Genomic DNA, 15,212 nt, shown 5'->3' on the forward strand with positions numbered 1-15,212 from the left:
GAGCCACTATTTTGTGATGGTCTATGTGCTGCCTCAGAGATCACCTGACCAGAAATACTTCAACTCTAACTGTAACAGGAAGAAGTGTGGAAGCAAAAGACACAACTCTGTCTGTTAATGGGCTCATGTGACCTAACGTATAGTTTTTTTGGGTGGACTGTGAATTGTTGGATCCCATGGGGTGGCCCTTAGTTTTTAAGCTGCCCATAGACGCAAAGATTTGATCATACGAATCTCGGTTTCGTACGATTTTTGGGCCGTGTGTGGAGAGTCTTGACATTTTTCTGGAATTTGCGATTGGTCTTTCAGTTGATCCGACAGGTTATAGAATTTCTGTCGGCTACCGATAATATCTCTGCATGTGTTGCTTTTGTCGGACATAACTTTCGTACGATTGCTGTCAGGGCAGAACATCGGCTGATCTGTTTCATTTACTACTTTATTTGATTGGAATGGTTAGTGGCAGGTCGGGAGATTACACTGCACAATCGTTCGACCACCATCGAAGGTAAATCTGCAGGTCTATGGCCGGCTTAGAAATGGCAATTTTCTATGTATGATTACCTAATGGCACATACTACTAAAAAAGTATATTGTTATGAAAATGGTTTATTTACATGAAGCAGGGTTTTACATATGAGCTGTTTCATTTAATATCCTTTTGTAGAGATGTACATTGTTCGGGGGTATAGTTTCCCTTTAAGACTGCACTGTGGTGTAACCTGAAAGCTCCTGCCCCCCATCCTTACAAAGAAATGTTTTCGGGGTCCAGGGAGTGTAGTGTCTCCTTACTGGGCAGAGGAAACTATACCAGGATGTGTTGCTAGACATTGAACAAAATAAATGAAATGGCAATTAAATGCCACACGGTTATAATTCCCTCCTGAGAACTGATCTCTGTTGTACAGAATATTGTTAGGACTTTTCCTATAAATGGAATAAAAACACACACAGTAAGTGGCTTGTTCTGAAGCCGAGTGTAGAGGAAAAGAGAGGCTAAAAGTAATTACTTTGTGTAGTTGAAGCAATACACTTGTGGCACAAGGGGCAAAGCAATAAATGACAGTTCAGTTACATGAAATAATTCTTATAGGACACAAGCACCCTGGGATGTGTCAGCGTTTGTTTTATACATGGGTGCCCTGCTTGGATAAATGGCACAATAATAAAAATGACACTTTCCTATAGTTGGATACAACAAAAAAAACATATTGAGAAGGGAATTAATAAACTCTCAGGCCTGGAAAGGGGAGGCTGGCAGGCAACACTGAGCAAACTGCCAATAATGTATGTTTTTCACATTCCCTCACTATATGTATATTAGGCTGAACAATAAAATAATGAGATAATCATAAAATACACAGTATAGTAGTATACTCTGAGGCAAACCACAATCTCCTGAGATTAGAATTGGATCTTCAACCCATCATAATACATCACCATAACAAATCCAGTTGTACCTGCAGTCAGTTCTATTAAATGTGCAGTTATTTCTCCCCAGGTTTTCTGATAAAAATTCATTTTTGTTTTTCAGGGATTGGAATGTATAAAGCATGTCCCCCCCCCCCTGTGCTGATATTTAATGGAATAGCTTCCAGGTAAGTGTCTGTTCTGCCTGAGGTGTGACGGTTAAATGAAGACATATCTGTATAATATCATGTTCTATATAATGTTGCTTTCATCTGCCTGCACTTTAGTCGCCTGCAATAAATGATCGCAACTAATCTCCTCGAAATGCCTTCCCACCAGCAAGAGTGTGACCCGCGGTGGGATGGCATAAGCGTCACTTCGAGTGACTTCAGAATTCCATCTCGCCGGCAGGTCACATTCTTACCAGTGGGAAGGCATTTTGAGGAGATTAGTTGCCAACATTTATTTAGAAATAACTTACTGATACTCTGCTTGCGCTCCTCTTCAGAAAAGGCAACAAGACGACGATCCATTGTGCAGCGCTCGATTTCTCCTCCCTGGCTATCTTCTATAGGCAGGGAGGAGAAATCAAGTGCCGTCCTGTCTCCTTTTCTGAAGAGGAGCGCAAGCAGAGTATCGGTTAGTTATTTCTTAATAAATTTAACTGAATTTAAAGTTAAATGTGTCTTGGTATTTTGTTGTTTTTTTTCCTTATGTACAAACAAATTTTTCCAAAATTTTTTTTATGTTACTGGTCCTTTTAAATAAGCAATTTGTTTGAACTGCTGCGATGCGCTTTGTTCATGGTTATCTAAATAGACTAAATTGGACTGTTCAGATTACCCATCCTTTAACTTACTTATGATCACATGAACCCAGTTCCCCCAAACTCTTAGGCAGAGACACATGCTGCGATTCGGGGAGATTAGTTGTCCGTCGACAAATCTCCTCTTCTTTGGGACGCCTGAAGTTGCCTCACGAGGAAACTTCAGGCGACTTCTAAAAACTAAGAGCTCAAAGTGCCATCCCGCCGGCGATTTACATTCTAGCCGGCAGGGAGGGAGATTAGTTGCCCCGAAGAAGAGGAGATTTGTTGCCGGGCGACTAATGTCCCCAAATCACAGCATGTGTCTCTGCCCTTGAGGGAAAGTCTTTCTGAGAGTTCCTGGTTGTCGCTCAGATAATGGTCCTTTCTTTATCACAATCCCAATGCGCTAGTGGAGGTCTTGCAGTAACTAGTGAGATAGCAGCGGTCTAGCAGTTAACTGATGAGCTAGCAGTGGTCTGTCGTTAACTGGTGGTGGGGTTGCCACCTTTTAAAAATATCTTCACCAGCAGGTGGGGGGGGCGGGGTTAAAAGGGTGGATTGTGCTGCTAAAGGGGGCCATGATGCGCTATTGGCTAGGCGGGTTGTGACGTCAAAGGGGCGGGGCCAATGCGCGCATTTGGCAAGAAGCCCAGGAAAAAAGGTTTGTTTTGAGCAGGCTGGGGGCAGGCCACGGGCTTTTTTTAGGTGTATTATAAATTTACCGGCAGCTACATTGCCTTGGCTGGTGTTGGCAACACTAACTGGTGGGCTAGTCATGGTCTAAGATGGACATTGGTGACATATTTAGAGTAGCCACATATAACCTGATTCCCTTTCTATTTAACAAAGCAATAAACAATATCTTCTATTTACCTATGTTTGCCCACAGGTATTAAGCGACACAATCCAGATGGGGTGCAATTGCTGTAGGCTGTGTCACAGGTAGGTTATGCCAAAATGCTTCAACATGTTTTGGGACCAGCTAGTCATGCATGCATAGGGACGGGGCTGCCCAGTTATTTCATTCAAGTTACACCATATTGGGTATAGCCTTTCTCTTGCTTTTAAAAAAAAAAAATCCCAATGTAAAACCTAAAAGTTTATTATCTCACCAGTGATACGTTGGGTCTGGGTGCTCGTGCCCCAGGCCTACAGCTCGAGGTGGAGAAAACATCAGGCATTCACAGATCCCACAAACCGGCTTGTAAAAGAACTTTATTTAGGCCTGTATCAAAGTAAATTAATACATAGCCATATGCGTTTTGTGCCATCCAGCAATCATAGGCTTTCTTTTCCTTTTATTCCCCGTATCTGTCTTGTTATTCCCCAATAAGCCTGATGTTTCTTTCTGCTTTTGTCTGTATAAAATAAAGGTAAACCACATTAATCATAATGCTAATAATGGCTCCTAATAGCTCCAACATATTTTAAGTTAACAAAAACATAACTGCAACTACCAGTAAGTAGGACAGTCGGCACAAGTGCAGAGAATGCCACACACTTAGTGATGTCAACCTCAAATTCTCCCGGAGAGCTTATAATCACATTGCAAGGAGCCTACCCAACACTTAAGACCCACTAAACACAGCTATTTAGCCATGGGGTTGGCGGGTGCCATTTTGTGCCTCTTTAGGTCTTCTTCTCGGCAATGTTTCTGAAGCAGATGGGGACCCTGACTTCAACTAGGAATGGTTTTGGTCACCAACCTGGAGCAGCACAAGATGGTGCCCCGAACCTTCATGCAATATCGTGTTTCCTAGAACAAGACTGCTGCGTTTAGGGAGCCCTAAGTGGTACAGTTCGGTAGTGCTCTGAAAGGGGACCCAGATTTTACTGAAGGATTTGTTCTCCTTTAATTTTGAAAGCTATTTATTAAAATACTAAATCAAATGAATAACTGGAACTTTGTTTTTGCTCAGTTATACAGTTGAGACAGATACAGTACAAGGAAATGGATATGTGAATGAAGCACTCAGCTGCCCTCCCAGTGAGAGCGACTGGTCCAAGACCGAGACCATAACCATTACTGATCTTCTCAATGAAGAGCAGAAAAAACTAGAACGTGACAAACTCCGTGGTTCGCAGGATCCACATGCTGGAGAGGAAAAGAACAATGAGAAAAACTATGAGATTGACCCTCCCACATATATCTTGGACTTGAACTCCAATGGTGAAATCCCAGAGAATAACTACCATTCCCCAACCACAGACTCTCAGGACAATGGTATAAAACGGGTCTCAGAAGAGCCTGAATGTATTCAACATGAACTCATCAGTTCCACGCAAAAGACCAGTTCCCTAACAGAAAGTGCTATCTTAGATGTGCTAAACGATGACTTATTGTTGAAGCACAGCGATCATAATTCGGATTCTCTGGGCAATGATCAAAAACATGCACCGAAATCTGATGAGCCTCAGAGTGAGCACAAATCAAGCACTGTGTTGAAAGGTGAGGAACAAATTGTGAATGATAAAAGTTCTTTGGTGGCCCTCATGCTTGCTAGAAATTCACTCAGAGGACCACTCAGCGGGCCCAGTGTGGGACCACAAAATGACGACGTGGATCCAGATGTTGCAGAGGCTTTGGCTGCCTTAGCAGCTGCTCTGGCTGGAGAAGACAGTTAATTGTGGAATTCATTTGTTACATTTGTGTTCATCTTTCGAGATTTGAAACTTGTGATGTCATTTTGATCTCAAGGGACGAGACTAAAAATTTGCAGACATTTTGTACAAGATTGACTTCGGGTCAACTGTGGCCAAACCCAGGAAACTGCAGATATATATATTTGTATATAAAGAGAGAGAGAAAGCACGATCATGAATGCTACGAATGTGAATGGTTTTATTATCTGGATTTGTAGGCAAAAGTGTTACATTTATACCATGAAATTGGTGATCACCTTTGGTCGACCTGCTGCGTGTAAATTTGTGTGTAATACATTGAGATCATGGTGCATGAGGGCCAGAAACGAAATTGTAAAGCAGAATTCAAGAGCCTGCTAGAGACCAACCGCACTACATCTCTACTTCTATTCATCTCTTCACCCACGTGAGGTCCATTATCCTCCCAACTGCCATTATACCAACGCTGGATCAGTCATTTCAACACTAGTTCTTGCTTAAATACAGGTCTTATATTATAAATATAGCACCCTGATTTCAAATGATTGTTTAGAGAACCTATTTACCATATAATCCTATTAATGAAGGCACAAGACTCCTGGCTGCCCTGTTATGAATACACGGGTCAGGATTCATTTATAGAGGCCAAAGAGAAATGGTCGGCCATATTTTTTACAAAACTTTAGTAAATTCAAGGGCAAATCGATCACTTTATGAATACCGACATAAAAAGTTCCAGCTCTACTACGGAACAATCACAAGGTACTGAGAGTGGAACTGAACCCTCACTGCCTCCACTTTATTTTATGTATATTTATATATGGTTAATATTCTATTTAACCTAATTTACCAGATTATTTCTAGGTTGATTATTTTTTTTTAATTTAAATAAACAACACCTTCAAAAGGTCATAAAGCCACTTATTTCTCATGTTGCACACAAAGCAAACTGTAAACTGAACTTTTTTTATATAGAAAGTTCTGTTTTTTGTTAAATTTTTGCTAATTTTCTTAATAAAACCTGTGCTGTGTAAAGGTGGCCATACACGGGCCGATAAAAGCTGCCGACAGACTGTGTCGGCAGCTTATTGGCCCGTGTATGGGGGCCCCCGACGGGCTTCCCCGATCGAGATCTGGCCGAAAGTCGGGCAGATCTCGATCGGATGGGTTTAAAAATCCCGTCGGATCGCGGCCGCATCTGTTCGTTGATGCGGTCCCGCAATCCGACCGCCCGTTTGCCGAATGCTAGGATCCGATCGTTGGGCCCTAGGGCCCACGATCGGATCAGCCGATATTCCCCACCTCAAGGTGGGCATATCGGAGGGAGATCCGCTCGTTTGGCGACATCGACAAACGAGCGGATCTATCCATGTATGGCCATCTTAACAATGGTGGAAATTGAAAAAAATCTATATGGCACAGGATAAATAGTGGATAACAGATAACACCATTATGTTCTACAGAGCTTATCTGCTGTGTAACCGGGGTCTTTTCTCCTTTGAATGGCTGCCCCCATTGCTACACAGCAGCTTATTTATATAAACAATAGTAGTGTTTCTGAAGCAAACACAGCAGTTTTACCAGTGCAGGGCAACACTGCATTATATTTTTATTACTTTAAAACACTTTCATTTTTTGACGTTACTGTTCCTTTAAGGAGCGGACATTGGGATTATATCCATGGGCTGAGATTATACTGACACTTCCTACAGTCCATGTGTTGATAGCGGCTCAGATCAAGTTTTCACATGCTCATAAGATCAAAGGTAAGTTTCAATTAAACCCAGTAGAGAGTATTGAGTTGTGTGTGTTCCTCTCTGAATAACCGGGTAGTCAAGGTAAGTAATGGTTTAGTGCAGCCATTCACAGCAATAAGTGCCCTTTTTATTCACGGGGAAATCAGATCTTGGTCGCACTGTGTAAGTCTTGTTACTGGAAGTGATAAAAGCCACACAAAAGCTTATTGTTGTTGGTGTATAAACTGTACGTCACTACACCGAGCTCATGGTGTCTCCTAGTGACCTCTTGAAAGTGATCCTTCCGCTGTGGTTTTTTCTTTCTCTTTAAGGGCTGAAGGAAAATAGAACTTAAACATTAAAGGGATCCTGTCATCGGAAAACGTTTTTTTCAAAACGCATCAGTTAATAGTGCTACTCCAGCAGAATTCTGCACTGAAATCCATTTCTCAAAAGAGCAAACAGATTTTTTTATATTCAATTTTGAAATCAGACATGGGGCTAGACATTTTCTCAATTTCCCAGCTGCCCCTGGTCATGTGACTTGTGCCTGCACAAGGAGAGAAATGCTTTCTGGCAGGCTGCTGTTTTTCCTTCTCAATGTAACTGAATGTGTCTCAGTGAGACATGGGTTTTTACTATTGAGTGTTGTTCTTAGATCTACCAGGCAGCTGTTATCTTGTGTTAAGCTGGCCATAGATGTTGAGATTTTTAAAAGATCAGATCCTCATTGTGAGACCACGATTTTCTCGGAACGATCGTACGATCATAAGAATTTACCATCAACTTAAAAAGAACTATTTACCAGGAAAACAAAGGGGAGCTGCCTGCTTGGCCCTGCAAACATAGAGAGATTGCACTGGGACCGACAAAGATTTTTTTGACCTGGCCGATCAGTTTCCTGACAGATGTCGGACGAAAAATCGTAAGATGTACGATCGTTCGAATCCCACTAACCACACAATAATTTTGAAGGATTGGTCAGGCTTCCCTAAAATCGGTCATTCGGCAAGAAGAATCGTCGCGTCTATGGGGAGCTTTAGGGAGCTGCTATCTGGTTACCTTCCCATTGTTCTTTTGGTGATATCAGTCCAACTTGCAGCACAGTAGTAAAGAGTGATTGAAGTTTATCAGAGCACAAGTCACATGACTTGGGGCAGCTGGGAAATTGACAAAATGTCTAGCCCCATGTCAGATTTCAAAATTGAATATAAAAAAATCTGTTTTCTGCACTGAAATCCATTTCTCAAAAGAGCATTCTGCTGGAGCAGCACTATTAACTGATTCATTTTGAAAAAAAGATTTTTTCCCATGACAGTATCCCTTTAAGGGGGTTATTTATTAAAATCTGAGTATGTTTTGAAAAGTACTCCTTATTTATTGATACAATTTTTTTTTTTTGGAAAACTGTGTGCGTGGAAAAACCCCAAAAATTGAAGAAAAGGCGGATCGTACGTTTTTTTCAGATTTTTGCCTGAAAACCACTAAATCTTTAGATTAGTGCACAAAACCCAGCGCAGATCAGGATATCTTCTGGACTTCTCTCGTTGACTTATATAAAACCACAGCAGGTCTGAGTTGCTGGATTTTCAGATTCAGACTTTTTCCATCCTTGGGGTAGGACTACAAGGACGTTTTCGAAATACGAAAACGTCTGTGTAGTCCTACCCTTAAGGTGGCCATAGACGTATAGATTCGCTTGTTTGGCGACTCTCCCTGATATGACCACATTGAAGTGGGTGAGTTCAGGTTGATCTGATCATGGGCCCCAGGGCCAAACGATTGGATCAGAATGAAGGCCAAACGGGCGGATCAATCAATGAAAAGATGCAGCCGCGATCCGACGGGCTTTTCCAACCTAACGGCAGGGGGCTCTACACACAGGCCAATAAGCTGCCAACTTGGTCTGTTGGCACCTTATATCGACCTGCATATGGGGGGCTTAAGTGTATAATAAATCCTGAAAAATTCAAGTTTTTCCCCCACTAAAAATTCAGATTTTTCAAGTTTTGGCATTTGGACTTTAATAACCTCCTTTGTCTTATTTATAAAGGAAGATAAACTACAGAATTGAAATACAACAGATCCCCTTCCCCCACTCCCACATTTTCTTTAATGCAGATACTCAATCTCCACTCATTGTGTATCATCGCTTTCAATGGATTATTCTAGGACTAAAGTAGTGGAATGTAACTTCACAGGAGTTTCTATGCCAGTAAAGAAACGCTATCAGTGGTATATAATAAAAGTCGCAAAGAGCAAATCAGTTCGGACCAATAAGAATAAAAAGCCACATCTCGCAATGTAATATTGTTCCTTAAACTGTTATTGTATCGCGAATTTTAATTGCGAAAGTGCTTGAATGTGTCGTAATCTATTGGAGCAAAAATAACGAATTTTTCAGTACAAAGTTTCTTACATTGACTGCGCATTGACGAAAACTATAAAATTCACAAACGGTCTTCCACTGTCGGAAGTGTTCGCTAAAGCGTTTCTGGGTTCGCAAAAGCTATATTAAATTCACGCAAGGCAAAATTTGTTTGCGCAACGGCATAACTTTTTTTTTTTTTGCATTGTGAATAGTTTTTCCTTTACCGACTTTTATTACATTCCCTGTATGCGCCTTATAAATATACTCACAGAATGATACCAATGCAAAGTGCAGCTGTACTAAGAATATCTCACTAACAACTATAATACTAGTGGAGCAAATAAAAGGGAAACCATTGAGCTTGGCCGTGAGCTACAAGACCCCTATTAACTGACACTTTTGTGGCCAGAGTTAAGGGGGCAGGTAAATGCTGCACGACGATTGTTGCTCAGGAACCTCGCAACTTCTCTGGCAGTTAGTGATTTATTAACGCTGCAGCAGGAGGGCAGTTTTTCATAATCGGTTTTCTATTTCAGCAAATAGGACACAGTTTCAGGAAATGAATGAGAATGTTATTTGCAAATATTTGAGAGCTGCTTATTAAAATATGTTATTTATATCCGGCGGGTGCGTTTGAACTTTTTTTATTTCTTCATCCCATTTCCCCATTATAACACTGGCGTCTGCTTCATTAGTGGCTGACCTATATACATGGGGACTTTATCATCACAATAAGCACGAACAGTTTCTAAATATCAGCCTTGTATAATTAGGGGGAAAAAGCAGAACAGTCTATCCGGCAGGGACACCCGGGGGCCCTCAGTGAAAATGACAAACGTCGGCCCAGTGCAATGGCCGGATATTGCTGGAAGACATCTGTGATATTTCTGTAATTCTGGTTGAACATTACAACATTAGGAGACTGGTGTTCTCAAACCTTGTAAGTCTCAGCTGGTATTTCACTAATGCGTTTTGGGCCCCCGGGATGTGATTTTGGGCAAAACAATGTTGCTAGAGATTCCTTTAAACACGAAGCTTCATTACAGGGTGTCTGGTGGAAGGATCGGTGCCAATCATGTTTTCACTTCCAACTGGGAGTTGCCTAGGCATCTTCTGTCTTCTTAAAGGAGAAGGAAAGGCAAAAACAAACTTTAGCTGTAAGCGTTGCCGATATATGGTACATATAGTTTGCAGCAAGCATTCCCCTGTTACTTTTTCCAACAACATTTTTGCTCCAATCGAAAGATTACCTTTCTTTCTGTAAGAAATCTGTTCAAGTAGGGCACACGCATGCGCAATAGCTTCAATCCGTGCCCTGCGCATGCGCACAAGACTATTTTTTCTTCCCCTTGCTGCGATGACGATACGGTCACGTGACCCAGCCGCACGTCATCGCTGACCTCTCTGCCCCGCCTCATAAATCTAAGCCAATAGCTGAGGCAGCTTCCCGGGGGAAGCTTTGAAGCTGCTGCGCTGCTCTGATATTATTTACAATCTGTCAGTGAGCGAGCGCAGCAGCTTAGGAAGGGGGGCGATACAAAAAGGCAGCCAAGGATCGGGTCTGTCTGACTGAGGTCTGTACTAAGCCATAAAGTCAAATACAGATTTTATTTTGACTGACGTGACGTCAGCGGGGTCACGAAGGCAGTGCATGCGGAAGAGAAGCTCAAATTTAAAATGGCGGCGCTAAACTGCTTTAACGGGAGAAACTTCCAAGCGCTTGTGCACAGATTGAGCACAGATTTAAGCGTTTTAACTGCAGCGTTTCAGAAGGGGGAAGGATGGAGAACACAGTGAAGGTAGTATAGTTTTTTGCCTTTCCTTCTCCTTTAAGTTGGTCAAATGAGTCTTCTTCTTAAAAAGGATTTATTTCTGAGTTCAGTTCCAGACAGGGCACTACATGGAAGGAGCTTGTGCGGTTTCCTTTCACACTCTAAAAGTGGGATATTAATGTGTGACTGAGACATTGGTGTAGGGAGGAGGGCTTTGGAGAACCGGGCTGATTTCTCAGTCGGCTACAGGCCCTTTTCCAGGGATGAGCTGCACCTCAATCCATTCGGATTAGAAGAAAGGAGATTCTGTTTTTTAAAGGAAACCCTTTACCAAAAAAACCCCAACCCCACGTAGACCCCCCCTCCCTCGTGGGGAAATGCCCCTAACTTTTTTTTTTTTACCCCTCGGTGCAGAGTCACAGCATCGGAGTTCGCAGCCATCTTAGTGTCACCTTCCGGTGCTTCGGCAATTTCTGTTAATTTCTGTGCATGCGCAGTTGTGGCAAAACCGTATGCGCCACTTCGCCAGTCTCTGTCTCAGCTTACCGAAGACCCGGTGAACTCCAATGCTGTGACTCTGCACCGAGGGGTAAGTAAAAAGTTAGGGGCATTTCCCCAGGGGGGAGGAGGGAGGGTTTTTTTTGGTAAAGGGTTTGTTTCTCCTATAAAAAAAATTCATGTTTTTGTCAATACTGTTCCTTTAACTTGTACTTTATTTACTGTATATGGCTGAAATGACAATAAAATCCACTTGACTTGACTTTAAAGGTGGCCATACACGGGCCGATAAAAGCTGCCGACAGACCGCGTCGGCAGCTTATTGGCCCGTGTATGGGGCCCCCCGACTGGCTTCACCGATCGGATCGGACAAAAAATCCCGTCAGATCGCGGCCGCATCTATTCGTTGGCCCACGATCGGATCAGCCCGATATTGCCCACCTCAAGGTGGGCATATCGGAGGGAGATCCGCTCGTTTCGGATCTCTCCATGTATGGCCACCTTTAGAAGGGGTTGGATGGCCGAGTGTCATTTTAGAGTCAGGAAGGAATGTTTCCCTCTCTGAGGCAAATTGGAGAGGCTTCAATGCCTTCCTCTGGACCAATTGGCAGTTAGGCAGGTTATATATAGACTTAAAGGGTTGAACTTGATATACGTGGTTTTTTTCAACATAACTATGTGTGTAAGGCAGATGAATTGGCTCCTGATAAGACTGACCCTAGAGTGTGTGATACAAGTTCAATCCTGTCTGACCAACAAACTCCATTTGCTGTAGTAGATGGATGTGGCTCAGTATTGAGGGGTCACCATACACATACCCAATACTATACAAACTCATTTCATGTGAGTGTCCAGTATAAGCAAAGCAAAACTGTAAATCTTCTTAAAATGTGCTAATGCCAAATAGAATATTGACGGGAATATGTACAGAACCAATTCACGGAGCATCAAGAATGAGAACATTATAAAAATGGGACACTTGTGCTCTAGCGGTGCATTCAGAGCAACATAAAGAGAAAACATCACATTCCTTTCAAATATTTATTTGTTAAATTGTGTACAAAGCAGTTTTATTGCACAGATAAAATCACATTCTCTTACAGTACATTCCCCTTTAAGGATACTGTACAAGTCTGCACATCACAGTTCTAGTATTGTGACTCAAGGTTAGTTCCACAGACTCACTACTATCACAGTGGGTAATAAAAAACAAAACACAACCTCTATTCAAGCCTTTGTCCATGTATTTGCCCCATCCCTTCCCTCCTTTCACATAAGAGCAGCACGGACACTTTTCTTGTGGCTGCCATCTTGGATCTTGTACATGAGTGGGGCAAGTGGCACACGCATGGTCATTCTACGAGATCCAAGTTGGCACCTGGTGAGGAAACAGAAGGTACCTGGACTGCTATAAAGGTTATGACTTGTTTAGAGCAGACGCTACATTGTTGAATGCAAATAAGAGGCATTGTGTGGGATCATGTCTGACCTTTAGATCTTCTAATGTTCTGCTCAGTTGGCTCTGGTTGTGTTGAATGACAAAAGATCCAAAATCAACATTAGTCTGACCAATTCAGAGTGGCAATTCAAGTTGGCCAATGAGTTGATGATCTACAAGAGGTAGTGATATGTGGGTTAACAAAAATGACCCGTCCCCGACCCAATCACTCCGAACCTGACCCAGCAGCTCTAATTAGATTTAGAGACCAATGTCTGACCCCCCCATCTCTGACATCACAAAAGGGGGCAGGACAGGGCGGCACATGCATAGAAATAGAGGCTGCTGCTGCTGGAGGCCACATTGAAGGGAGAGTGGAAGGAAGAGCTCAACCCACAGCCTGCTCACGCCCCGGAAATCTTCTGCAGAAATCAACCCACAGGTCCTGGCCCGGCCTGTACATCACTAATAGGTAGGGTTGCCACCTTTGCTGGAAAAAAATACCGGCCTTCCTATATATTTAACTTTTTTCCCTATTAATAACATTGGGATCAGCCATCCGTAAAATACCGGCCAGGTGGCAACCCTACTAGTAGGAGCCCTTTTATTGTATGGTTGTTAAGCACAATGTTCCCTCTGTGTGTACACAAATTGTTACATAGTGCGCTCAAAGAATTCCATGCTGCACACAGACAAATAGAAATGAGGGGAAATACACATATCTGATAATGTCTGAATATAGCCTTGCGTTGAAGTTAATCTAAATCGGCAGTGGTAACATCACTGTAGGCAATTTGTGGATTACGCACATATGGGGTTATGTAATAAAAGGCACTAAGTTTTCCCGGGGTAGTAACCCATAGCAACCAATCAGTAGGTAGAATTTACTGGTCACCTGTTTAAATTAGGGATGCACCGAATCCACTATTTTAGATTCGGCCGAACCCCTGAATGCTTCATGAAAGATTTGTCTGAATACCGAACTGAATCCTAATTTGCATATGAAAATAAGGGGTGGGAAGGGGAAAACATTTTTTATTCCTTGTTTTGTGACAAAAAGTCACGATTTCCCTCCCAGCCCATAATTGCATATGCAAATTAGGATTCGGTTTGGCCGGGCAGAAGGATTCGGCCAAATCTTGCTGAAATAGACCTAATCATGGCCGAATCCCAAACCAAATCCTGGATTCGGTGCATCCCTAGTTTAAATACAAACATCTATTTGGTTGCTATGGGTTACTGCTCCTGGGCAAACAGTGCATTTGATTACATATGGGGGATTGTATTTTACCAATTCAGATGAACTTCAATGCAAAGTTTTGGGTGCTATGTTGCCCATGTTGGAGGCTGATTTAGTGCAGGTGTTGGTCTGACCCAATAGAGTAAAAAAAAAAAAAAAACAAGCCTTGCAATTGGTCTATTTATGGGTGTGGCCTAGCAGTGTTTGTACAGAATTACAACTGCCAGTATTCACGAAGTTCGAAGTCTGGATTCCAATGACAATTATATTTAGGGGCAGCATTTACCCCAGCTCAGTCTGTAGCCATGAGCAGATAAAAATAAATGTTTGTATTTCTATTCCATGAAACAGACAGTAAGCAGAAGGGAAAAAGACATGTATTTCCCCAGCTGGTTTGGTCCCACTAATAGTGACCAGGGGACACTACACGTCACACGGAGAGAAGGAACAAGGGCACAACAAGTACTCGCTGCAACAAAGACAAAACTGTCAGACTTTCCATGTTCTTTTGTCTAATTATTCCTTGATGGTTTTAGCTAGCGGGGACTCAAATCCGTGATTGTGACAGTCTGTCCCACAAATGAGCAATTACAGAATCCCCCGAGCCCTCCAAAACCCGTTTGTACATAAATATTCATATTCTCTCCAAAATTATTCACCTACTTCTGCCAAGTCTGTACAAAATGTGCAAGTGAGATGTGGAGACAGAAGTGGATTTATTGTGCAGAGCCCAAGAGATGGAGCGTTTAGAAAATGAGGCCACCAACATCTTCTGTCCCTCGAGGTCCACTTGCTGGAATGATGGACCAGGAATGATGGCAGACACCAGAGCCCATGTACAATCTCTCTCCTTGGTGTAACTCATCTGCTGTGACTAACGTGTAATGCCTGGGTAACTAGTGGGCCCCACTGGCCTCACTAAACCTGCAGATGGGTCAAACAGGGTAAAACTCTACTTAACAATTAAGTCATTGGATGAGATGCACCAAACTGAAACATAAGATTCCCTACCATGTGTAGAGACTAAGACAGAGGTCACAGACTCACTGGATTTCTATGGTACCTAATAGCAAGCAACATCACTTCCTTCCCAATGAGATGTTTTGTCACTTAGAACAGGGGTGCCCAGACCTTGTCACCTCACAATCTACTCTTGCCACCTGACGCCATCATGAGATCTACCATAAGAACTCAGATCAGGACGGCACAGAGGCAATTCCATGTATAAATACCCCAGAACTCAGATCAGGATGATAGAGAGGCAATACCGTATATAATACCCCCAGAACTAGACACATTAAACATAGAAAGTAATCC

General features: G+C 42.5%; 2 protein-coding genes across 4 annotated transcripts in view; one reads left to right on the top strand and one right to left on the bottom strand.

The window, feature by feature from the left end:
* Positions 1-5,750, top strand: part of LOC108698063 — a 35,162-nt gene extending 29,412 nt beyond the window's left edge. For both annotated transcript variants that reach the window (XM_018229034.2, XM_018229030.2), the window contains 3 exons: positions 1,535-1,598; positions 3,108-3,160; positions 4,138-5,750. In XM_018229034.2, the coding sequence (XP_018084523.1) occupies positions 3,129-3,160; positions 4,138-4,843 (738 nt within the window). In that variant the 5' untranslated portion in view covers positions 1,535-1,598; positions 3,108-3,128 and the 3' untranslated portion in view covers positions 4,844-5,750. The remainder of the gene's footprint in view (positions 1-1,534; positions 1,599-3,107; positions 3,161-4,137) is intronic.
* Positions 1-15,212, bottom strand: part of rell1.L (RELT-like 1 L homeolog) — a 65,868-nt gene that overhangs the window by 9,018 nt on the left and 41,638 nt on the right. Inside the window, exon 8 of one of the 2 annotated variants that reach the window (XM_041579502.1) lies at positions 3,416-3,576. The exons of the other annotated variant lie outside the window; for it this stretch is intronic. The gene's annotated coding sequence lies outside the window, so the exon portion shown is untranslated. Of the gene's footprint in view, positions 1-3,415; positions 3,577-15,212 lie in introns of those variants that run through there. 2 annotated transcript variants of the gene reach the window in all.

Source organism: Xenopus laevis, chromosome 1L, assembly GCF_017654675.1.
Source record: "Xenopus laevis strain J_2021 chromosome 1L, Xenopus_laevis_v10.1, whole genome shotgun sequence".
NCBI classification, from domain to species: domain Eukaryota; kingdom Metazoa; phylum Chordata; class Amphibia; order Anura; family Pipidae; genus Xenopus; species Xenopus laevis.